General features: G+C 40.5%; 5 protein-coding genes and 1 long non-coding RNA gene across 13 annotated transcripts in view; 3 read left to right on the forward strand and 3 right to left on the reverse strand.

The window, feature by feature from the left end:
- LOC120454158 (afadin) overlaps positions 1–12,886 on the reverse strand; it is a 51,448-nt gene extending 38,562 nt beyond the window's left edge. For 3 of the 4 annotated variants that reach the window (XM_039639223.2, XM_039639222.2, XM_039639221.2), the window contains exon 1: positions 12,394–12,878. The gene's annotated coding sequence lies outside the window, so the exon portion shown is untranslated. Of the gene's footprint in view, positions 1–12,393 lie in introns of all 4 variants that reach the window. The other variant, XM_039639224.2, reaches the window with a different exon arrangement.
- Positions 11,553–12,399, forward strand: LOC120454160. Of its 2 annotated transcripts, none has more exons than XR_005616596.1 (3): positions 11,553–11,810; positions 11,872–12,059; positions 12,122–12,399. It is a non-coding gene; the product is annotated as an uncharacterized LOC120454160 (long non-coding RNA). The 2 variants fall into 2 exon arrangements; XR_005616597.1 differs by having other exon boundaries at positions 12,151–12,399.
- Positions 12,887–13,267: 381 nt separating the features above from the next.
- On the reverse strand, positions 13,268–15,312 carry LOC120451414 (proteasome subunit beta type-2). The gene is made up of 3 exons (XM_039635085.2): positions 15,122–15,312; positions 14,448–14,627; positions 13,268–14,343 (listed from the first exon to the last, which is right to left on the reverse strand). Exons 1-3 carry the CDS (start codon positions 15,211–15,213, stop codon positions 13,644–13,646), a joined length of 972 nt encoding a protein of 323 aa, XP_039491019.1. The 5' UTR covers positions 15,214–15,312; the 3' UTR covers positions 13,268–13,643.
- Positions 15,313–15,425: 113 nt separating this feature from the next.
- On the forward strand, positions 15,426–18,363 carry LOC120451412 (RAB6A-GEF complex partner protein 2). Of its 4 annotated transcripts, none has more exons than XR_006356499.1 (6): positions 15,426–15,638; positions 15,696–15,913; positions 16,041–16,312; positions 16,373–16,522; positions 16,670–18,097; positions 18,153–18,363. XR_006356499.1 is itself a non-coding variant. In XM_039635082.2 (5 exons), exons 1-5 carry the CDS (start codon positions 15,493–15,495, stop codon positions 17,210–17,212), a joined length of 1,329 nt encoding a protein of 442 aa, XP_039491016.1. In that variant the 5' UTR covers positions 15,426–15,492; the 3' UTR covers positions 17,213–18,363. The 4 variants fall into 4 exon arrangements, 2 of the variants coding, with proteins under 2 accessions (XP_039491016.1, XP_039491017.1); XR_006356500.1 differs by having other exon boundaries at positions 16,670–17,298; positions 17,351–18,363; XM_039635082.2 differs by having other exon boundaries at positions 16,670–18,363.
- Positions 18,364–18,576: 213 nt separating this feature from the next.
- Positions 18,577–20,211, reverse strand: LOC120451413 (saccharopine dehydrogenase-like oxidoreductase). The gene is made up of 2 exons (XM_039635084.1): positions 20,072–20,211; positions 18,577–20,021 (listed from the first exon to the last, which is right to left on the reverse strand). The coding sequence occupies exon 2, from the start codon at positions 19,966–19,968 to the stop codon at positions 18,676–18,678; it is 1,293 nt and encodes a 430-aa protein (XP_039491018.1). The 5' UTR covers positions 19,969–20,021; positions 20,072–20,211; the 3' UTR covers positions 18,577–18,675.
- A 146-nt stretch (positions 20,212–20,357) lies between these two features.
- LOC120451415 lies at positions 20,358–23,092 on the forward strand. The gene is made up of 2 exons (XM_039635086.1): positions 20,358–20,626; positions 22,071–23,092. The coding sequence occupies exon 2, from the start codon at positions 22,310–22,312 to the stop codon at positions 22,610–22,612; it is 303 nt and encodes a 100-aa protein (XP_039491020.1). The 5' UTR covers positions 20,358–20,626; positions 22,071–22,309; the 3' UTR covers positions 22,613–23,092.
- Positions 23,093–23,985: the final 893 nt, after the last annotated feature.

Consider the following 23,985-nt stretch of genomic DNA (forward strand, 5'->3'; position numbering starts at 1 on the left):
AAGGCAATTAGTCATGCCACTTAATAAATAAAATGTAACACAATTAGGAAAACTATCTTTACCAGATAATCAGTTTGACTTGAATCATGGGGTTAGAATCCGATTGCCAATGAAAGCTTCAATGAAGTGCCGCAGCAATAAAGATAAACACAAATATAAGCCAGATCACGATAATTCCACATTTCCGTAGTATCAGTCAATAACCTATTGCCCTATTAACAAAGCCGTTAGCGATGGAGAAAATTGTGATCAAAGCATATTTAATATTTGGCCCAGTGTGGGCCACTCATTAACACACAAACAGGGCGAAGGCCCTAAAATGTCGTATGATTCAAAGGCATAATCACGTTATCATTTCTAAGTCATAGCTGCACCAACAGCATCGAGAGAATGGGAAAAGAAGCTACAAATAAACTACAAGTGAAAGTTTACAAATAGTTTCCGCTTGGGTGAAGTGGTTTCTTTATCAAAATATCAATGATTTTTTGTCTCACATTTTCTGTTTCAACAAAAAAACTATACATTTTTTTCTCGTAATTAGCACAACGAGCACTCGACTCAAAAATCGAATGAGTAAGGGGAAAAGAAAGGAGGGCTCTCCCCCCATGTTATTCATTGTTTAAAATGTATGGATATTTGTGCTTGTAATTTCTCTTATTTATACGGTGCGTGTTGGCAAAATGTAGGTCATGGTTATAACCAAAAATATACCTTTTAATATAACGTAAGAGTTGAAGAAACTTAACAAACGACATTTTTGGGATATGCTGATGCTAATTGATTTTAAAACTATTTCGACCAAATAAAACACTTGACTGAGGATTTGATCTAGGCATTACGTTTTAAGTACCAATTGCATGTTATCACGAACGAAACCGGCACACCCGGACACCTAAGCAGAAATGTATGAAAAATTAACTAATTAAGTATGCATGGATCATCGTGAGGGGCGCGGCATTAAAGGTATACTATGGATGATCTGGCATACATAATAATGACTTGCTGTTACTGGCGAATGCAGAGGATCTTGGGGATCTCAAAAATGGTTACCATATCCACACCGCCCAAGGATTGGAAAAGCACGCTTAAGCTTAACTCTGTAATTCATATTTAAACACAACGTGTGAATCAACAACGCCCTTATTGTAAGATAAAAGATAATGATTTATTGAAAATGCTTTTTTTTTAACTTAATATAAAGACGGTAAGTTACTATAAAATTTTGTTCATACAACAAAATGAATTATCTTGACCGCGTTTGAAATAAAAGATTTCTCCGCATAAACCGATTACGACACTACCAGCTGAACTGTGTATTAATATAGATTTTATAAATATTCCAAAAGGTTTGCTCAGGTGAAAACGAACAAAAGAAAAGAGTTTTCGTCTTTCTCTGCGTAATGTGACCGAATGAATGAAAAGTTTTTCTCCCCGCTGGTCAAGTGGGATCCAAGCCGTCCGGTTTTGGCCAGCATTCGGGCTATTAACTAGCCTCGAATGTGGTTATATATCATGTTGCCATTTTGCATACCATTGAGTTTGTTGTGACTGTCGGTTTTCTAATTAGGCCAGGAAGCAATTAACCGGTTAACAGAGGCGACTGCCAGCGCTTTGTTTAATGCATCCGATGTGCAGAGTGGCCTACAGTGAGCGAGAGAAGTGAAGACCACGTATCTTAAAAATCGGATGTAAGAGATTTTATTTAAAATTACTATTACGTTCATATACATTACAAAAGTATAAGTCCTTAGAAATGGGTAATTCCAAGAAAAGACACTCACCAAAACTGAAAGCAAACATAGTCTGAATGTTTTAAGGTGTACAGACTCATTCTCTGCGTAAAGTAAGTCAGCTTAGAGTACATATTTAATGTGGGAAAAAAATTCCGGGGCAGAACTTGATCCTCCCTGATCGTCCTAATCCAAGAAATAGGTAAAGTAGCAACGACTCAGAGGCATATTTCAGGGCGTACTTCTTGGAATTTAGAGCTTTCACTCGACCGAATATCGCCCATTAAAGCAACACACGATACAAACTACGAAGAGGACACATTAAAGATGACGATAAAGACGACATCGGCAATCGCATAACAATTTGCAATATAATTCCAATTATCGGGAAAACTTTGTGTTTAGAAAGGATATAAAAACAAGAAAGAACGCTATAGTCGAGTTTCCCGACTATTAGATACCCGTTACTCAGCATTTAAATTTAAAAAGTTTTTTGGCAAATCGACAGAAATTTACAAGACCAATACAAAAATGAAAAAATATCAAAAAATTTTTCAAAAGTGTGGGCGTAGCAGCTTTTGGCGATTTGTGGGCGTTAGAGTGGCGTGGCAAAAAGTTTTTGGCCAATCGATAGAAATTTACAAGAATAATACAAAAATGAAAAAATATCAAAACATTTTTCAAAAGTGTGGGCGTGGCAGTTTTGGGCGGTTTGTGGGCGTTAGAGGGGGCGTGGAAAAAAGTTTTTTGGCAAATCGATAGAAATTTACAAGACCAATACAAAAATGAAAAAATATCATAACATTTTTCAAAAGTGTGGGCGTGGCAGTTTTGGGCGGTTTGTGGGCGTTAGAGGGGGCGTGGCAAAAAGTGTTTTGGCAAATCGATAGAAATTTACAAGACCAATACAAAAATGAAAAGATATCAAAACATTTTTCAAAAGTGTGGGCGTAGCAGCTTTTGGCGGTTTGTGGGCGTTAGAGTGGGCGTGGCAAAAAGTTTTTTGGCAAATCGATAGAAATTTACAAGACCAATTCAAAAATGAAAAGATATCAAAACATTTTTCAAAAGTGTGGGCGTGGCAGTTTTGGGCGGTTTGTGGGCGTTAGAGTGGGCGTGGCAACATGAATCGACAAACTTGCGCTGCGTCTATGTCTCTGGAGTCTGTATGCTTAATCCTAACTTTCTAGCTTTGTAGTTCCTGAGATCACAGCGTTCATACGGACGGACAGACAGACGGACAGACGGACAGACGGACAGACGGACAGACGGACATGGTCATATCGACTCGGCTATTGGTCCTGATCAAGAATATATATACTTTATATGGTCGGAAACCCTTCCTTCTGCCTGTTACATACTTTTCAACGAATCTAGTATACCCTTTTACTCTACGAGTAACGGGTATAAAAATAAAAGTTAAAAGGGAAATTGTTTTACAATTTATAAATGCTTTTCGCCCACTTTCTAAAATGGAATTCGAATTCAGAAATTCATGAAGAGAAATGACTATATGAAAAATCATTTTAACATATATATATATATATACATATCGCTTTAAGCCAAATCAAAGGAAACTCAAATATTTCATTCAAAATATTTTTCAATAATAAATCTATTACAACCATCCATGTTTCTGGAATTCGGTCCTAAATCTAGTTTCTCCCTTTCACAATTTCCATCGATAAAGTTGCAATTTTGAATATTACAATCCAGCCGCATACTGAATATCCCAACAGTCCCACAGTCGCAAGCTGCTTTGCTTGGGAAACTTAATTAAATGTCATAAACAATTTGTAAGCCGGTCGCTTGACCAATCACCAAACAGACGCAAGCCGCCATGTCACTCATAAATGCAGATATATTGTGGGAGAAAGTCGGGAAACACGGTGCAAGATGCACAGTGCACAAGGATCAGGAAGATATTCTTAGTCACAACCGCAGTGCGGAATGCCACATGGATTCGACGATTGGCATGTCTATTTTTTAATCGTGCTGCGTTGTTCATTGCGCAGGCGCAGCTGTCAACTGCCAGCGATGGCAATTCAATTATGTGAGTTTGGGCAATTTATGTAGTTTGGGTCATTTGGAGGTCTTCTCTCACAAGACACTCCCCTTTCTAACATTTTTCAAATGCTTCTGACCGCATTGACCTGCGCTTGGTTGATGCAAATTACGTAGCTCAGCAGTTAACATTTAATTTACAATTGTAAACCTTCACTTCCCTTCACTCTGAACCTTTTTTAAGGCTTTCCCTACTTAAGCACATACATACATATGTAGGTATTGGGAGCTCAAAAATTTTGGATGTCTGAAGTGAATAAGTACAATTATTTAATAATTAGGAATTACCAATTACATTTGGTAATGTTAAAAAAACAAATTTAATTTTGTTTGAAATAGTTGTGTCTCAAAAAAATTGAGCACTAATTTTTAGGTTTTTACCTCTATTAAACTTTTTGCATTTAATGAATTACTTCGTGATTTTATCAGAAGTATTCAAACAAAATTCAATATGGCTGGAACATCGCGAAATGATGCAAGCAAGACGGCCCAAAAAACAGCTACTGTTTAAAATAAATCTCATAAAATCTTCAAGATCTTACATCTTTGTAATTACGGGCACAGGCAACCAAAAAAAACAGCAACCGAGGTAGAAAGGCGTTAATTTTGCAGCCGTTAAAATAAGACACAGACATGGCCAAAAGGACGCCAAAACAAATAGCTGGTAATCAGTTGTCGCGGCTCAGAGATTCGAAGACGGACAAATAACTAGTTTCAATGTGGCGGTACTTAAAAAACGTATAGAAGCAATTTCTTTTAAACTCTAGATATTCAGGCAGACAGACGTAATGACAGACCGTCGTAGACACATTAAAACTCCATTATACATTCATTTGTGTGACAGTCGGAGAAGTCTGAGTGCCTGCAAAGCCCATCCTGCTCAAATAATAAAAACAATTCGAAAATCCACCAAACAAAAGGCGCCAAGACAAAACTGAAATTCCGCATAATCTTCGTGCCACAATAAATCATCTGAAGTCACTCGACTTTGATGTGCCACTGTAGGCACATTTCTTATTTTCTTGCTTTCATAAATGTATGTTTTAATTCTCTTAGTTATTACTTCCATAGCTGAAAAGAAATCTACTGAAATAGTAATAGTTTTTTAACTTTTATGTTTAACAATACGATCCCATAAATCTTCTAATCATATTCCCGAATAATCCGCCCAAATCACCCTCAAATAACTGGCCCTCGAACCGGGTACTCTGCGCTTGTTGCCAAGCGCATTCTAATGGTATTTCTCGGTATGCTTACGCCAGGGGTGGAATTGTGTTGCACCAACACCCCTTATATGTATGTACATACATACGACAACGGATTCGAGAGCATTCCCAATTCCCATACTCCTATATAGACAAAGGGGCTAACAGTCCAAACCAGGTAACAAAATCAAGATCATGCAAAGCAGGTAGCTAGCTAAGGGCAACACACGCACAGGACAGCTTGGGCTCATGGGTGCACTGCAAAAAATAATGCTGATCTATAGAATAAATTTAATTTAATTTAAACATGTTTTGAATCTGACTTTAAAATAAGCAACTTTTGATTTAAAAACAAGAGAGAACGCTATAGTCGAGTTCCCCGACTATCTGATACCCGTTACTCAGCTAGTAAAAGTGCGAAAATAGTTTTCAACACTGACCGTTTTTGGCGTTTTGTGGGCGTTAGAGTGGGCATGGCAAGTTTTTTGCCCAATCGATAGAAATTTACAAGACTAATATTAAGAAAACTAATATCTATCAAAAGTTAGAATGGGCGTAGCAAATTGATAGAAATGTACAAGACTAATAAAAAATAAAAAAACCTCTTTCAAAAGAGTGGTCGGTTTCTGGGCGTTAGAGTGGGCGTGGCAACATGGGTCAACAAGCTTGCTCTGCGACTGTTTTTGTAAACTGTATGCTTAATCTCAACTCAACAGATTTTGAAGTGGCTGAGATCTCAACGTTCATACGGACGCCAGATCGATTCCGCTATTGATCCGGATCAATACTTTATATAGTCAGAAACGCTTCCTTCTACCTTTTACATACTTTTCAACGAATCTAGTATACCCTACGAGTATCGGGTATACAAATTCCTTATTGATGCATTTGTAAGACCAAAAAAGCTTTCACGTGAACGAAACGTGGTTCACGGTCCCCCTCAGTTCGTTAATTTGTTTAAATGGAACTTAATGTTTTCAATGTATGTCCCGGGGCACAAAGTTGTGCACTGGCCCAGAACGCGATTGAAAAACAGTTTTCCCTTACGAGTTACGCCAATTGACAATTCCATCTCAAACTCCTGGCTCACGGTTCAATAAAACCGCGAGAGAAATTTAGAAAATGTACAGTCAGCTCGCGGAGGACTGCCCTTTGTTGCACCTCTATGTTACTAGTATGTAAGGCATTTCTGAACATCGATTGCAAGGGTAACTTGTCAATCAGCGTCGAAAAGGACAAAGGCCAGGAAAATGGATCTTCTTGATCTGGAGAGGAAAAGTCAAAGAGTTCAGGAATGTGGGCAAATGAACCTTCTTTGTTTTGCGCGCAGGTTTCCATGTCGGGTTATTATGCGTTAAGAATGCATAAGCGGTTGGTTTGTCGGGTTGATGTAGCGATCACAAAATGCAGATTAACACGGGTAGACGTTTCCATTTGCCCAAGTGTCAGATAATAATAACATCATAATAGAGGAATTCCTGCATTGCACCGCGATTTGGAAAAAAAACTGCAGCGGCGCTTTTATAGATGATGTGGACGGATTGGCATGCCTTTAAAGGATATTTTGAGATAGCGACAAAGCAGAGCCAGCGCTAAATATTCAGATAAATCTGCCTAAACTTTTATTGATCAGGCAACATGCGATCTGGCCGATTCCTCTGATGGTTCTCGATAGATTCACTATGAAAGCCAAGTACGTTTTTCTTCCTACATTTTATTGTTTAACTATAGTTGACCGCGTGCAAATGTACGGGAAGGCGCAGGAAAGCGGCAGCTAATGTGGGAAGTTTCTGCAGGCAGTACGAGTATACAGGCGTGGGCCAGAGCTCAAAGAAGCTGGGTCCGCAAAAATCGAATTTTTGAAATTTGAAAGGTGGAATCGTTTGCCCATCGTTTGCCCATGTTTGCCCACCAATTAGTTTTTTTTGCCCACGTCCAGTTTTCAAGATATGAAATTTCGAAAATTTTCGAAAATTTTCGAACTTCAAAAAGTTGAGTTTTTTGAACTTTTTTTTTTTTAAATCGCAATAATTTCGTTTGCCCACGTTTGCCCACCCTTTAGAATTTTGAAAAAACTTTTAGTTTAGAAAATATAAGCACTTAAAGAATTAAGCATTTTCCATACCCCAAAACTAAACATTTTCAAACAAAATCGTTTGCCCACCCTCTAAAAATGCTTTTTATCGTTTGCCCACCCTTTAAAAATTGTTTTTTTCGTTTGCCCACCCTTAAAAAAAAATATTTTCGTTTGCCCACCTCTTAAAACTAAATATTTTAAAACAAAATCGTTTGCCCACCCCCTAAAATTGCTTTTTATCGTTTGCCCACCCTTTAAAAATTGTTTTTTTCGTTTGCCCACCCTTAAAAAAAAATATTTTCGTTTGCCCACCTCTTAAAACTAAATATTTTAAAACAAAATCGTTTGCCCACCCCCTAAAATTGCTTTTTATCGTTTGCCCACCCTTCAAAAATTGTTTTTTTCGTTTGCCCACCCTTAAAAAAAAATATTTTCGTTTGCCCACCTCTTAAAACTAAATATTTTAAAACAAAATCGTTTGCCCACCCCCTAAAATTGCTTTTTATCGTTTGCCCACCCTTCAAAAATTGTTTTTTTCGTTTGCCCACCCTTAAAAAAAATATTTTCGTTTGCCCACCTCTTAAAACTAAAAATTTTAAAACAAAATCGTTTGCCCACCCCCTAAAATTGCTTTTTATCGTTTGCCCACCCTTTAAAAATTGTTTTTTTCGTTTGCCCACCCTTAAAAAAAAATAAAAACGTTTGCCCACCTCTTAAAACTAAATATTTTACTCCCAAAAAAACGATCAAAGGCCAGAGGTGTTGTTGCAACATATACATACATATAAAAAAAACACACATACACATTTTCGGTTCTCCTATCTGCACTGAAAAAATCAAGTTGAATACATAGTTTTAATGCTTTTGAAAACTCCAAATTATGTTGGATAACAATATGGTAAAGCAAACACAATTGTTTTTATTTTTTTCTGTGTTGTATGTATGTAAACCAATTTGCTAGCAACGAAACATACGACTGATTTTTAGCTATGTAGCTTTTCAGTCGGACACCGAAGTAACTGTTAAGCATATGAAATTGTTGTTGCTCAGCATAAGGAACTAGTGAAGAATAAGCAGAATACACCATAATGTTTTTGTAATATGTACGTATGTATGTATTGTCAATGCGGCAAGTACCACGTGTGCGTGTGAATTGGCGCCACAGCTTACTGAAAGTAATTTTATATGAACCAGAAAAAAAACAATTGTGTTTGCTTTACCATATTTCATTTTTTATTCAATTTGATTTTTTCAGTGCAGAACCGAAAATGTGTATTTGTGTTTTATTTATATGCATGTGTTGGTTCTATGCAAATACACCTCCGGTCTTTATTCGTTTCTTGGGAGTAAGAAAGAGAAAGAGAGAGTATTTTGCCTAAATTATGAGATTTATTTAAATTTTGTTTGAAAATATTTTTTTTAATGGTAAGCAAACGAAAAAAATTATTTTTGAAGGGTGGTCAAACGATAGAATGCAATTTTAAGGGGTGGGCAAACGATTTTGTTTAAAAATATTTAGTTTTAAGAGGTGGGCAAACGAAAATATTTTTTTTTAAGGGTGGGCAAACGAAAAAAACAATTTTTAAAGGGTGGGCAAACGATAAAAAGCAATTTTAGAGGGTGGGCAAACGATTTTGTTTGAAAATTTTTAGTTTTGGGGTATGGAAAATGCTTAATTCTTTAAGTGCTTATATTTTCTAAACTAAAAGTTTTTTCAAAATTCTAAAGGGTGGGCAAACGTGGGCAAACGAAGTTATTGCGATTTAAAAAAAAAAAGTTCAAAAAACTCAACTTTTTGAAGTTCGAAAATTTTCGAAATTTTTCGAAATTTCATATCTTGAAAACTGGACGTGGGCAAAAAAAACTAATTGGTGGGCAAACATGGGCAAACGATGGGCAAACGATTCCACCTTTCAAATTTCAAAAATTCGATTTTTGCGGACCCAGCTTCTTTGAGCTGTGGGCCAGCGGGAAATTCGAACGCCAACTGGACGACAAACTTTCTCACATGAATTGCAAACAAAGTGGAACATACTCTCCTCGGCACACACACACACCAGCAGTCATGTTAGATCGCTCTACAATAACAATAACTCACTCGCAAAAATAACAAAAGCACAAAACAGAAACATAAACAGAAAAAGAGCACGCTGCAGAAACGGCAGCAAAAAGCACACAAAACCAAAATAGAATCACGGTCAGGCGGAGAAGCAAACGAGTTTCTTGGCCTATCGAGCGAGTGAGCCATAGGCCACTACGCGGCAATAGTGAGTGGCTGGCGAGGTATTCGATATGCAAAACGGGTTTCCGCACGTTTAACACTGGCAAGGGGCGTTAATAAACGCGGCCCAAAGATGGGCGTGCCAGACCGCACCCTATGGATCAGCGGGAAACCCCGTCTAGTCCCAGTCTTATTTGAGAATCATATTTGTAATTTGGGAATATCAATTAGTTATTGCAAGCATCGGATCTTGATTCCCGGTCTTGAGCAACTAATAATGTGATTTTAAATTGTGCTTCAGATGCATATCAAGCTTATGGACTACCTAATCTAAAATGTCCCAAAACAGCATTTTCTAAGTTCAAAACATGAAAATTATACACATTGATCGAAGATTATGAAATAAGCTTAAAGAATCTGGTTTCAGGAAATCAAATTTTTGACACTTGCCCATAAATTTTCAGTTTTAAAGTTTTTTTGATTTCTTCTTCTTCGTTAAAAGATAACATAATTTCAACTATGATTTTATTTTGCTCCGATTATAATTAAACTATAGCTTATTCACATGTATAATCCAACGCCTTCTCCGATTAAAAAACTAATATTTATGATATCAATTGGCACACATGCTTTAATTACGCATAATATCCGAGCATCAAGAAAACAACTCCAAAACAGCTGCACGGACAAAAGCTCGGGTTTCCAGTTAACTCCCCGAAAATCAGCATGAAACGAACTAGAAATGTGCGCAAAGCGAATGCGCCGGTGCAGAACCCTGAAAGAATCGCTGAAACGCCGAAAAAAAAGTAAACAAAAGGAGGAACAGGGGGCGGCGAACGTGCGAACACAAAGCCACAGCCAAAAATATATATTTAGGATTTGGAATCACAGAATCGCCAACGGAGTTCAATTACGCGCCAAGCGGCGAATGGGGAATTGCCGAATAGGCGCAAATAAAAGATCGGACGGTAATTTATGTGGGGGACTGGGGGATTATGGGGTTGTTTGGACGCTAAATTGCAGCTGCGCCAGAGGACTGCGAATGCAGATTAGCCAATACAGAACCCTAGCTAATTCGAACTTACCACTTCCCACACAGAAATATAATACCAGAGACATTTTTAAACAGTTTTTAAAACTCTCACTTCAAGAACTGCCTAAACGGAGAACTAATGTAAGATTTTTTAAGTATGTATTAACTATGTATGTGGAGCTGATGACGTTTTATTTCTACTTAATGGGTCAAGTATGGCTCTACCTAGTACCGGATACACATTATAAAGATTGTACCAAATAGTAAGGATTGCGACCTTAAATCTTCACTAAATAATGCCCTATATTTATAAGAAATTGTTTGATCTTCTATTTATTTATAAATTTGATTTTGGAAGTACATAGTTTAATTTTCATTATAACGGATCCTAAAAAAGCCTGTTTTTGAAGAAAAACATATTTAAAGAACGAACCCCATTATAAACTGACGCCCTGATCTACGTTAATTTTAGGACCGCTGTTATCGGCGGCCCAATATTCCACTTGCTGTTTGGATTTCGGCTCCTTTGCCGTGGCGTAATTAGATTATCTTGCAACTGTGCTCGCGGCCCAGTTTCCCCATCTCTTTCGCTCTGCATGGGCGGTTGGGGATCGACGTCCCACATTCAGTTTCTCCCCGCACTGGTTTTTGGTTTTGGTACTTGTTTACCTTGTTTGCTTGGCCCTTGGTATTGCTTTCGTGCATTTTCTGAGGAGTGGTAATTTGTTACCTGCTCTCATTTGGCCCTTATCAGCCGATGTCAATGCAACTGCATTGTACCATTACAATTTGGTTTATCGCGCTCGGCTGTTTGTGGAGCAAGAGATCCCGCGATAAGTTCATTGGAATGTGGAGCGTGCCCATTGATAACACTGGCAACAGGTAACTCTGTTTACACCCAAAAATCTAGCTTGTTCAAACTCGGGTAACACGAACCAAAATAAAAAAGGAGCATGAGTCATGTGAGACAAAAAGTGCAATTCAGCTGCACAAATTTTCAGTCGCATGCTTGAGGTGTCCGAATAAGGCGATAATGGAGCTGACGCGAATGAGAAACAGAGAAAAAGAAAAATAAGCTAATGGAGCCACAGTGGTCGCTCTTTGATAAGTCAACTTAATTAATTGTAAACAGTGATGTTTACTTATCACTATATCAAAGTCAAAAAAATACCGTATACAAATTTCAAACCCGAAAAATACGATTTTTTTAAACAACACTTTTATGACAACAACAAATATTCAATTATCAATTAGTACACTTGAAAGACGAAATCACATCTGAAAGACAAATCAAAATTATAGGTTCTTTTATGGACTGCCCCACTGTACATCGCTATCAGTGTTTCTCCAATTGTTTTTGTTCTCTTGCGGGGCGGGCAAGACAACAACAGTACAATGACCGAAAGTAGCCATGCAAAAACTGAGAGAGGGAGTGGAAAAACAGAATTGTTGGCCACGACAAAAAAGTCGTAGTAGAAAAGTAAGCACTACTACTAAAACCTGTTAGTCGGAGCAGAGCTCTAAAAATTCCGATCTTCCAGTGGCGCTCTCCACTGGAGATTTTTCTGTTGCTTGCTTTTATCACCCTCTCTATCTCTCTTTCTCGTGCGCTCTTTGTGGAAACAGGTATAACTGTTTGGCTTGAGGGAGCACGAAACTCCCTCCAGTGGAGACTTCTCCTCGGCAGCGAAACAAACGATCAAAGTGAACACTCTGATAACGTGTGAAGGTGAGCAACAAAATAAAGTATAAGAAAAGTAAAGTATACCGTCACTAAAACAACAACAATAGAACTGTCGACGCACCCTTTTTTTTCTCAGAGAGCCAGGGAATGGACAAGAAGCGCAAAACCACATCCCGCAGCAAGCGTCCCTTTCCACCGCTGGAACGAAAGGCAGCTTGAAGAGGAGCGGGTGGCTTCGAGTATATGGAAAACAAAGCAGACGACGCTGGAATGCCGTCGTTGTTTTTGTTGTTGTTAAGCCGGACATGGCAATTTTTGCTTATGTTTTCAAGAGGGGTGGCGAAACTCATAAAGATCAAGAGGGCTTTGTGTGCCGTACCTTTAATTCCTTGTCGCCCGGTTTAATCCAATTTATCCAGCTTTGAATTCCAGGTGGGAGCGCAGAATGAGCAGCGTTTTCCTTCTTTTTCCTTTTCCGTTTTTTTGCACTGCACTGTGGGGCTGCTAATTAAATTATGCCCGCAATTAAATATTTGTTAGCTTTGTCGATGTGTTGCTGCTATGTAGTTGCTGTTTAACTTGTTGCACATTTCGCGTCGCGGCAGCTGCGCAGTCGACGGCGGCGTCGAAGAAATCCAAAAGCGCAGAGGAAACGAAAGGTTGCGCAGAAGTCGCGCGACTGACCAAATCAAATCGGAAAACAGATTTCACTTTTCACGGACTATTATTTCAATGCGGGCGATGCACAAAGAATATACAAGATCACCGCACTTGTTGCAAATTCGTTTTTGTTTGAAATCAGAATTCAACAAACGCGAGCGACGCCCGCCTTCGACATTTTTCCGCGGTGTGACCACAGATAGGCTTGCGTAGAATGCAGGCAGTATGACCGCAGTGCCATTTGTGATAAATGTCAAATGTTTGCATGTCCTAAATTTGCCACTAAGGGATAGCCCTCAACTACTCAGCAAAGACTACAACCCACCGATCTAAGCCGCTGGCAACACTATAAAAGTTTGAAGATTTCCACAAGATTTCTATTATCTATTTTTGTATAACACAGTATTCATTCACGTTAAACAAGAGAGAACGCTGCAGTCGAGCTCCCCAACTATCTGATACACATTACTCAGCTGGAAGTGCGAAGGATTAATTTCTACGTTGACCGTTTTTGGCTGTTTGTGGTCGTGAAAAAATTAACAATACTAATAATAAAATGAAAAAATATGAAAGCATTTTTTAAAAGCCTTTTATTTCGTTGATAGCTTGTAACTTTATTGCCTTTATTGATGGTGATTTTTGGAACGAATTTGCTCTTTTATAAATTTATACTCTTAAACTTGGAAGTACTCCACTGTCCAATCCCTCTACGTACAGATCTCCTTTCGAAAATTCAGCTTTTCCTCCTCGAAAACAAAAAATGTATAATTAGCACCATTTTGTTGGTACTTCATCAAAATGTTTAAGGCTTCAAGTACAGATATTTTTCGTTTTCCTATCGCAACAATCGGATTGCTTAAGTCCCTGAACAGTTCAGACGCAATTTCAAGGTCTGAAAGTTCAAAATCACATCCTAAGCCCAATGAAACTCATGTAAATCAGAATCCTCATCAAGGACATTTTGAGTCTTTAACTCCCTTCCTCCCTCTCTTCCCCTTTCCACCTTTTGGCCCCAGGGGGAGACAGACTGGGTCTGCGCCGGGCCTCCTCCTCTCTGGAGGCTCTGCCACTCCCTGGCACTGGACACTGACTGCCTCCTGGCTTGGGCCCAGCTGGGGCGCCTTCCCACGGAACCACCTGGTGCACGATAATGGACAGGACGGTGGTGCAGCCCGGCTTGATTGCCATGCGGTTGGTCCGGCTAGGGGAGTCCTTGAGGGGGAAGTGCTCCTCCCATTGCACAGAGAAGTCGCGGCGCACGATGCAGAGGCTGACCATTCCGCCAGAGTTTAGGTCGTTCTTCATGCCCACGGCCACGGCGTCGCACGCCAGAGCACAGGCGGACTTCTCGGAAAGATCCTCCGACCACCGCGACTCCAGTATAGACATGGCCGACAGGTTGCCGGAGCCGAGTGAAGTGAAGGGCGCTGGGTCCGTGGTGCCATCGAACCGGGTGCAGAATAGGTGAGCTCCGCTTGCGTCCACGCCGCCTATGATCACGTTGGCCTGCATATTCCCGTTGAAGCGGAACAGCAGCTGTCTCATCATCTGGTTGGCACAGCGCACAGGCACCCTCCGAAAACCAGTATTCATCCGATGCAGCTCAAGCTGCGCACGCGTCAGTTCCACCAGGGCGTTCGTGTCCCGAGCGACTCCAGCACCACTTGCACTGAAGGATTTATTATAAGCCCAAATTTTCAAAAAAAAAATAAAATAAAAATAATGGATAAAAGGAAATCAAAGGAATGCTCAAGTGGATAGCTAAATACTTACAAAATGTTGGTCTGCAGCTCGCAAACTTTGCGGCTTTTCTTCGAGGGTATTATGTTGCCGTTGGTTGCCCTGGATTCGGCGCCAATAATCACGCCGCCATCGAAGACGATGCCAACTAAAGTGGTGCCAGTGTTAATGCGATTCGGCTCCGAAAGGCCATTCTCTATCAGCCTTTTGTTGCTGTGGGCAAGGAATTAGTTCCTTCGTTGTAGTATATAATCAAAAGAAGCTGCCAAAGCCGGTGCCTGGACTATAAGATACCCAGCATTGCGCACGAACTTCACCTAGCGGTGGTCACACTAACTGCAAATACAGCGATTCCAACACGTACATAGGTACATATTGATTGGCAAAAATAAATGCGATTTACTTCACGTCTTCAACCAAATGGGTGTCAGATGAATTTAAGGGGAGTCAAGAGCATTTCTCGAGGAAAAAAGGATCGATTTAAAATCAATCACTCGGCAATGTTTTGAAACAAACGTGCTGTGAAAGCGCCACTAGAATTTGCGTGCCTAGTTGTTGTAAGTAATGTTTTCCGTCGCAAGTTGCTTGGTTATCTTGGATGAGGAGGTTCGGTTTGTGTATGGTTCTGTATGGAATGTGGATGTGTAAAGTAAGTTTGTCTTCCAATTGATTTTAAAGCGCTGTAGGTACAAACACAATCAACTCACCGCAAACAATTGTCGAAACTAAACCCGCTTGGACCGCACAGATAGGGCGAACGTGCAGGGTATTGCATCAGGGTTGGTATTCCGTTGAACATTATCGGTGGATTATATAAAATATAGGAGTATATAATTAGGATCCTCGTGCTCGAATGACAATGTTTAGATTTTATACCCAAGGCCTATTTGGCATTCGTTTAAAGTGAAAATAAATTTGAATAAAACCCAAGTCCCATCAGAGATGGGACATTTAAAAATGGTTGGCGAATGCGACCTGGCTGCTATCGCTATCGGCGGGACTATCGAACTGTGCCTACGCGACATTTCGACTTTTTCCACAAACGTTCACTTTACGGGTGTCCCGACAAAATAAATAAATGATTGAAATTAAGGCGAAACTGCTGCGGGCGGACTCGGCCATTTACGCTACTGGAGAAAAAGTCGAGTGTCTGATTGAGTTCACCAACAAAGTCTTCTGCGACGAGCAAACCGCGTCTCAGGCCCGCGATGCCAACGAAGCAAAGTGAGCCGATCTCTTGACTTGTTTACTCCCCTTGATTCACCATATAAATCCGATCAGCAGCCGGGAAAACCTGGCATGGGCCTCGGCACAGCTGCACTGCTACCGGAAAACCAGCTACTCCACTTCCGCTTCCGAAAGAGCCGCGGAGCTCACGGAGATGATCGGCAGGACGGCCTTAGATGCGGTGACCCAGGCGCCGGGAGATGTGATTGTGGCCACTAAGCCCAAGATCCTCTTCTGCGACCTCCGCTTACTCCCCGGAGAGACCAAGATGTGTGAGTAAGCCAAAGATGAGTGATCGGCTTGCCCTTCTTTAAATGCGTTTGAGAACCCATCTGCGGACCCAAAATCTGTGCTTACGTTTAGTTATTTATTTTTTTTCACGAGTACGAAACCTTGCAGATTTTTTTAATGAATTCGTTCCACGCGATGGCCCACCCACATACAGAGGTCACAACATCAGGTACTTCTACAAGATCACCATTGCTACCCAACGTGTCAAGTCCAAGGTGCAAACTTTGACCGTTCCCATCCGGGTGTTGCCCATTCCCATAATTTCCCGGCCCGATGAGCTTCCCGTAACCGTAGAGACTAACGAGGAGCTGGCGCCCACTAATCCATTCCTGGAGAAGCGCGAGATTAGCGAACTGGAGATATCTTGGCACCACCTTAAGGTTAGAAAATCATTAATATTTAGCGTTGATAGCCTTTCCCGTATTATATGTGTTTTTCAGAACGTAACCGCTCGGCGGGCACCGAAGTTCTATCGCATCTCGAACAAGCATGGCTTTGTTGGTCGCTTTTGTTTGTTTAAGCCTGCCTATAAACTTGGCGAGGACATTGTAGGTAGCCTGGACTTTGCTCCTGGCGTAAACCCCCAAAAGGTTGGTGGTTTTTCGAAAATTTTCTGTGGCACTGCCCGACTATTTAAGCTGTGGTATATTTCGGCTTTCATTTTTATTACCCTTATTATTATTTATATTGTTTTTAATATTTATTTCGCTCTTTAACGTCTTATTGCATATTACCAGGTGCGCTGCGTCCAGTTCTCGGTAAAGCTGCAGCAGCAGGAACTTTCTATCCGACCGCAGTCAGTGCATAATCACCAGCTACAATCCCAATCCTCGACGGGCGATGATGGCTCCTCGATTAACTCCTTTGATATGGCCAGCATAGCTAGCGGAGTGGTTGCCGATAACCTCCAGAAGTCGGCCACATCGGCGAGCTCATGGGATAAGGAGGCGCGTGAGACAACAGGGAAACTTTCGACCATTTCCACCTCCCACCAAGTGTGCTACGCCATAATCCAGACCCAGGTCGTGGTACCTATTCCGCTGCATGTAACACCCACATTCTGCACTGAGCTTGTCGACGTCCGATGGCGACTGCATTTTGAGTTTGTGACCACCACTTTGATGGACTTTGGCAATCCAAATCCGGAGTTCGGAGAGCTAAAAGCACCGGCCGAAATACCCGTGGAAACGATGGTATGGAATCTGCCCGTGACCGTCTACGCTGCGAATCCTCTCCAGATTTATGCTCCAAACCAGACATTTAACCTGCTTATAAAATGAAAGCAAGGCACTGTTGCGATACAGAATTCGTTGGCCTAAATTTAAGTAATCGCGAAAACTTTTTCTTCTCTTTACGTAACAAAATAGTAAGAAGTATGGTTTAAAAATATAAGAGAATTAATTAAAATGTTATTTCAGGCAGTGGCTACTTTACTTTTAACAAAGCTTTTTTTAAAAGTCTTCCTAATCCATCCGGATGGACCCGCGTCTTTTTTAAATACAATAATCGTTTTTAAATAAAATCAGCTACCGCTACACAGTTAGTAGAAATGCGTGAATACTGTACAGCCGTATTCTTAGACGTTGGCTTGGCGGCTTATTGTTAAAAGCTAAAACAGCTTTACCAGAAGGCACACATAAACGTCTAGGGTCATACATCCATGACAGAAAGTCTGCAATTAAAATTGATGGTGGAGTACGCCAAGGCAGCGTTCTTGGTCCTACTTTGTAACTCATCTAAAAACCCGACATCCCTACAAAGGTCCGTTCATGGTCCCCAATCGAAGCTACAGTACAACTGGCACTGTACCTCATAGTCGCTCTCTGACTGGCGAATTGAAGTAAACGAGTAAAAATGCAAGCACGTGAAACAGACAAGATTGCCCACCACTCTTTTAAACAACATACTACTCCCAAAAGCAGAGGAGGTAACGTACCTAGGTGTACACCTTGACAGAAGACTCACATGGCGCAGGCACATTGAAACCAAAAAAATGCATCTTAAACTCAAAGCCAACAACTTACACTGGCTCATCATCGCTGACTCTCCGCCGACAGGGGTTACTCTATAATTCTGTATTGAAACCCATCTGGACCTATGGCTCACAGCTAAGGTGCAACGCCAGCAACAGCAATATAGACATCACACAGCGAGCACAATCAAAGGTTAGGAATGAAAATATCCAAAGAGACTTAAATATTCCACCAGTCATCAATGCAGTTACAGATCTTAAGGAAAACTAGAGAGAACGCTATAGTCGATTTCCCCGACTATCTGATACCCGTTACTCAGCTAGTGGAAGTGCGAAGGAGAGACTTCAACACAAACAGTTTTTGGCGGTTTGTGGGGGTTAGAGTGGGCGTGGCAAAAAGTTTTTATTAACAATTCGATTTGCAAAGTTTGCATAATAAATAAAAAAATGAAAAAATATCAAAACCATTTTTAAAAGTGTGGGCGTGACACCTTTCGGCGGTAACCAGAATCAAACAGTCATGTCCATATTGACTATCGTCTGACTATGTTAACCATGATAATATTTACCTTGTACGGTCAGAAAACTGGTTTTCCGCATCTCAATTTATACTAAGGTCAAAATTCACTGAAAATTATCTAACCTGTTTCTTCTGAACTTTGAAATCGGCAATTATTTTAGAGGTACACAACAGCAGCGGATGTGTGGGTAAATTTAATAAGTGCTTAATTACAGTTTAAACCGCCATTGTGTGAAGGTGGATTCTGGGTTTCACTTGTTCGCTAGAATCTCAAACTTGATACCGTGGTCGTGCTTCTCCAACTCGCTAATTAGGCCGGTCTTAGAAAAGGCAGCAGCTGGAGTCAGCACTCCGCCCGTGCTAGGCATCTTGTCTGACTCACGAAGAATGGTCAGTGCCGTGGAGAGCAGAGCAACGCAGGTGGCACCATATCCAGGATTCATGCCCGACACACGGACCATTAGCGTCTTGGTCGGGTATTCCGTGTATTGGTCTGAGCACTCGGCCAGACGATCGCTTTTGGGCCAGCCGGTGGCCTTGAAAGTCATCTTAAAATAGGTGCGACTCATCGACTCCTCGCTTGGGCCGGAACGAGAGGCCAGTCCTCCGGAAAATAGGCCGGGGTAATTAAGCAGCAGCGTACGCCCCAGCCGGAACTTTGATAGCAGACCAAAGATGCTGGCAAAGAGGATCACAACGCCAGCGACCAGCCAAGAAGGAAAGCCCACGTAAGTGTGCATCTGGACCGGCCTCTTCTTGTCCTGCTCGTAGAGAAAGCGCTGGGACCTCATCACCACCGAGCGGTCAGATCCGGGGAAAGGTAAACACACTTTGTCAACCTCGGTGGAGCGAAAGACCAGCGGTCGTGGCTGGAGGACGGGATAAAATTTGGGCAGTCTCTGGGAATAGAGCTGCGTCCGGATGCCGCGCAGCTCGTCAGAGTGAGCCAGCCCATAGACGGCGCTCTCCCAGGTTCCGTAGTTAAGTCCGGCAGTGCCTCCGCCACTGTCGCCCTCTTTGATTCCGGTCTCCAAGAAGATTTCCACAGAGTTAACCACGCCGTCGAAGTTTTTTTCCACAAAAACTACCCCCATGTCGGCGGGGATGGAGTCAAAACCACAGGCGCTGACCACGTAAACGCCCTTTTCCTTTGCCCGCTGGTCGTACTTCAGCTGCATGGTCTCCATGTACTGGGGCTCTCCGCTAACGTCCACATGGTGCGTGCCCGATTCTATGCAGCACTTCACGACGTTTTCGCCGTGAAACCGATATGGTCCTGCTGTGTTTACCACAATACGACACTTTCTGGCCATCTCCAGCAGGGAAGTCTCGTCGTTGACGTCCGCGATGAAGATGGGCACCTGTGAGAGGTCCTTCTTGGCCTTGGCGCCCATCTCCTTCAAAACCGCCTCCAGCTTCTCGTGGTCTCTGCCCGCGATTCCCCATCGCAAGCCTCGCAGCACGGTGACCGCCTCGAAAACCGTGTACTTGCCCGTAAAGCCACTAGCCCCAAAGATAATCACATCCAGACGATCACCAGACATTTCGCAGAATGTAGCTTCCAAAGATTCGTTATCAGATTGCGCGATATAGGGCCCTAGAAATGCAGGTGTGATTTAATGCGCTGTATGGAATAGACTTGCTCACCTGAATCGCTGTATACTTGTTCCGCCTACTGAACTGTAAATCGGCGTTTTATTCAATATGTACATATGTAAGTTCTATTCAACTACATATGCGTGTATACATACATAGATGAAAAACCCAACCGGCCAAAGTCGAAGCTCTGTTGAATTGAGTTAGGGGTATTCCTGGAAGAGCTTTATAGTCCAACTTCACTAATTCTAAGGTTTGAATGTTTGTCTCCACCGCGTGGGATTTTTCGGAGTCCACAAGTGAATGCTTAATTCGATTTAATTTTTACTCTTCTGTAAATTCTATGACTCAAATATATAAATCAGTTAGAAATAGGGTATAAAGATGAAAGCAATGGGTTTCATCTGCAGGTGTGTGCACAAAGCCAGTGCTTTTATTTAATGAAATAAAGGCGGCAGATGAACTTTCCAAAATTTCGAACTTACAATTGACGCGACTCCGTTCGACTGCAGGAACTAAGAATCACATATGTAAGCGGTCCCCTGTCATGCCTTTGATTTAAAATACTTGCATATATAAGGACATACATATATTGGATATCCTTCTGTGAGTATTCCAACATATGAATATAGGAATATTTTATCATTTTTTCATTTATACATACGATAAATATTCATTTCCATATGATTAATATTTAATTTCCATATAATATTGTCGAAATCATATAAATACATAAGTTTCGAACAATACGAGAGGTCGGCAACCACTGCCTACCTATAGTAGTTTTTGAACCCTCTGTCGGTACCAGCCTTGCTTACACTACTATAACCTTTCACGTATATTGGCTATTCCTATAATTCTAAGAGAATATAGGAATATTTTATCATTTTTTCATTTATACATACGATAAATATTCATTTCCATATGATTAATATTTAATTTCCATATAATATTGTCGAAATCATATAAATACATAAGTTTCGAACAATACGAGAGGTCGGCAACCACTGCCTACCTATAGTAGTTTTTGAACCCTCTGTCGGTACCAGCCTTGCTTACACTACTATAACCTTTCACGTATATTGGCTATTCCTATAATTCTAAGAGAATATAGGAATATTTTATCATTTTTTCATTTATACATACGATAAATATTCATTTCCATATGATTAATATTTAATTTCCATATAATATTGTCGAAATCATATAAATACATAAGTTTCGAACAATACGAGAGGTCGGCAACCACTGCCTACCTATAGTAGTTTTTGAACCCTCTGTCGGTAGCAGCCTTGCTTACACTACTATAACCTTTCACCTATATGGGCTATTCCTATAATTCTAAGAGAATATAGGAATATTTTATCATTTTTTCATTTATACATACGATAAATATTCATTTCCATATGATTAATATTTAATTTCCATATAATATTGTCGAAATCATATAAATACATAAGTTTCGAACAATACGAGAGGTCGGCAACCACTGCCTACCTATAGTAGTTTTTAAACCCTCTGTCGGTACCAGCCTTGCTTACACTACTATAACCTTTCACGTATATGGGCTATTCCTATAATTCTAAGAGAATATAGGAATATTTTATCATTTTTTCATTTATACATACGATAAATATTCATTTCCATATGATTAATATTTAATTTCCATATAATATTGTCGAAATCATATAAATACATAAGTTTGGAACAATACGAGAGGTCGGCAACCACTGCCTACCCATAGTAGTTTTTGAACCCTCTGTCGGTACCAGCCTTGCTTACACTACTATAACCTTTCACGTATATGGGCTATTCCTATAATTCCAAGAGAATATAGGAATATTTTATCATTTTTTCATTTATACATACGATAAATATTCATTTCCATATGATTAATATTTAATTTCCATATAATATTGTCGAAATCATATAAATACATAAGTTTCGAACAATACGAGAGGTCGGCAACCACTGCCTACCTATAGTAGTTTTTGAAGTATGTAGGTATGTCGCCATCCAAGTACTCCTCCCGGGACTTTGCGTTCGACAGGTTCCTGTGTTTGTACATCAATTAGATGAGCCAATAATGGGAATGATATTAACAAAATGTTAGCAAATTACTGAAGTGTGAGGTCTGGCCATTAACATTACGTATGCCAAATCCAGTATCCAGTATCGACTGCGTAACCGGTTGTGCGGATATGAGCAGATGTAATTAAGAATTGCAGATCAATCACCCCATGCTTGCGGAAAGAAGCGGACTTCCGAAAATTCCCGGATAAGTATAAAATGTGGAGTTACAAGTCAGACACAAGCATTCTGCTGCATCAACTCAAAATGAGGCTTCAAAGTATACTACTGGTCGGGCTCCTGGCGCTGATTATGGTTCAATCCCAAGTACTCCTCCCGGGACTTCGCGTTCAACAGGTTCCTGTGCTTGAAAACGCCAAGATTCGAGTGGTGCAGTACCTGGACGCGGCATCCACAGTCACACCTGACTTGGTAAAGGATCAATTCAGTAGGCGATTCACTACGCTGGCCAAACCTTTAGTTAGTGGTGCTGCACCCCAAACTCGCCTCCCAAATTTGTAATTTATTAAAAGTCATCCTGTGATAACTTTTGGTAAGCGGTTATATAAACAATATAGGTATCTTTAAACATGCATCTTCATGTCATTAACTTTAGTTCCTAAGCTCCTTGTAACCTACTTTAAATTTACTCCATTTATTAGGAAAGAACTGAAAAGTCGTGTTAAATTATCAGAAAATTACAAAATTGGTATCAGTTGGTATCAAATAAGTGTTTATCTCGTGTTCAAGCACAGTGGGTGGTATGCATACACATTTGAATGGCGGAATGTGTGCTAATCCAGGATTAGTAAGGTCTCTGAAATACGAAGGTAAGACTTAATAACGATGCAAGTTGAAATATCTGATACTCGCCGTAAAGCGATTAGGTTCTTTCTATCATCTGCTAAGTAATGAGATGAAATGGATCTTCTTTGGGATCAAACGCAGCCGTTCTTATCGGAAAACGTTATTCAAGTTTACCGAATAAGGCACGGTGATAATGCATCTCGGTCATGTAAAATTTAACGAATTTCTTCAGCCCTGGTGTTAGCTAAGGGGAACGAGCGCACGCAATTTGTTCCGGCTATCTGCTCGTCGGCTAACGGTGATGGTGTTCGGACTGTTCCCCTTAGAGGTGCCTTTTCTTATTATTAGAATCAAAAATATGCGTGCTACGACAAGCAATAGATATTGACCATTACATTACACAAACTCTTGAGACCGGGCTATCATATGCTCACCAAAACAGACAGCGAGAATTTTCTAACCTCAGATGTAATTGAGCCTAATGCGTCCCCACCCTTCCAATGGCCATTTAATGCTTCTCCTCGAGCATTATTTTTGGGAATGGCCCCTTTATTTGGTCTACAGGGTTCCTACTAACTGAAGGCAAAAATTAGGATATACACTCAAAACATTATAAATTTTTATTCACTACGAACTAAGAACAGTCGTTGGGCACTAGGCATGATTAAAAGACTATAATTGATTGTATAACTTAACATGCAGATTTTAAATGTTGGTTGACAGAGATGATGTAAAACGTTTTCGTTTTTAGTAAAGCGTGCAAAGAAAAATGCGAACGAAATCGAGATAAAAATGGGGTGTAAAAGAAACGGATTGAACTGATTGGATTTTAGGTTAGATTAACTATTATCCGAGTTTCTCTTTGTTACATTCGCCGAATTTTTTTTTGCGATCTTGCGGCAGTATAGGAACTTAAAAAAAAATGCATCTATTCGCTTTCTTTTACGAGGGAGGATTTACATACATATGTTATAAAGCACGTTCAATAATAAAGGTTAAACTCGGCGCATTGGCTGCCGGAATCACTCACCCAAATATATCCTCTGGAGATCCAACGGAGAAAGCGCTTTGCCCTGGATGTCAAGGCT

The sequence above is a fragment of the Drosophila santomea genome, chromosome 3R, assembly GCF_016746245.2.
Source record: "Drosophila santomea strain STO CAGO 1482 chromosome 3R, Prin_Dsan_1.1, whole genome shotgun sequence".
Classification (NCBI taxonomy): domain Eukaryota; kingdom Metazoa; phylum Arthropoda; class Insecta; order Diptera; family Drosophilidae; genus Drosophila; species Drosophila santomea.

Excerpts from the sequence above, each read along its gene's own strand:
- LOC120451414 (XM_039635085.2), bottom strand. The coding sequence starts at position 15,213 with ATGTTCAACGGAATACCAACCCTGATGCAATACCCTGCACGTTCGCCC. Across the intron at positions 14,628-15,121 it reads AGTTTCGACAATTGTTTGCG|CAACAAAAGGCTGATAGAGA; the intron begins GTGAGTTGATTG and ends CCTTGCCCACAG. Across the intron at positions 14,344-14,447 it reads GAGCTGCAGACCAACATTTT|TGCAAGTGGTGCTGGAGTCG; the intron begins GTAAGTATTTAG and ends TAAATCCTTCAG.
- LOC120451412 (XM_039635082.2), top strand. The coding sequence starts at position 15,493 with ATGATTGAAATTAAGGCGAAACTGCTGCGGGCGGACTCGGCCATTTAC. Across the intron at positions 15,639-15,695 it reads CGCGATGCCAACGAAGCAAA|CAGCCGGGAAAACCTGGCAT; the intron begins GTGAGCCGATCT and ends AAATCCGATCAG. Across the intron at positions 16,313-16,372 it reads TATCTTGGCACCACCTTAAG|AACGTAACCGCTCGGCGGGC; the intron begins GTTAGAAAATCA and ends TGTGTTTTTCAG.
- LOC120451413 (XM_039635084.1), bottom strand. The coding sequence starts at position 19,968 with ATGTCTGGTGATCGTCTGGATGTGATTATCTTTGGGGCTAGTGGCTTT.
- LOC120451415 (XM_039635086.1), top strand. The coding sequence starts at position 22,310 with ATGTGGAGTTACAAGTCAGACACAAGCATTCTGCTGCATCAACTCAAA.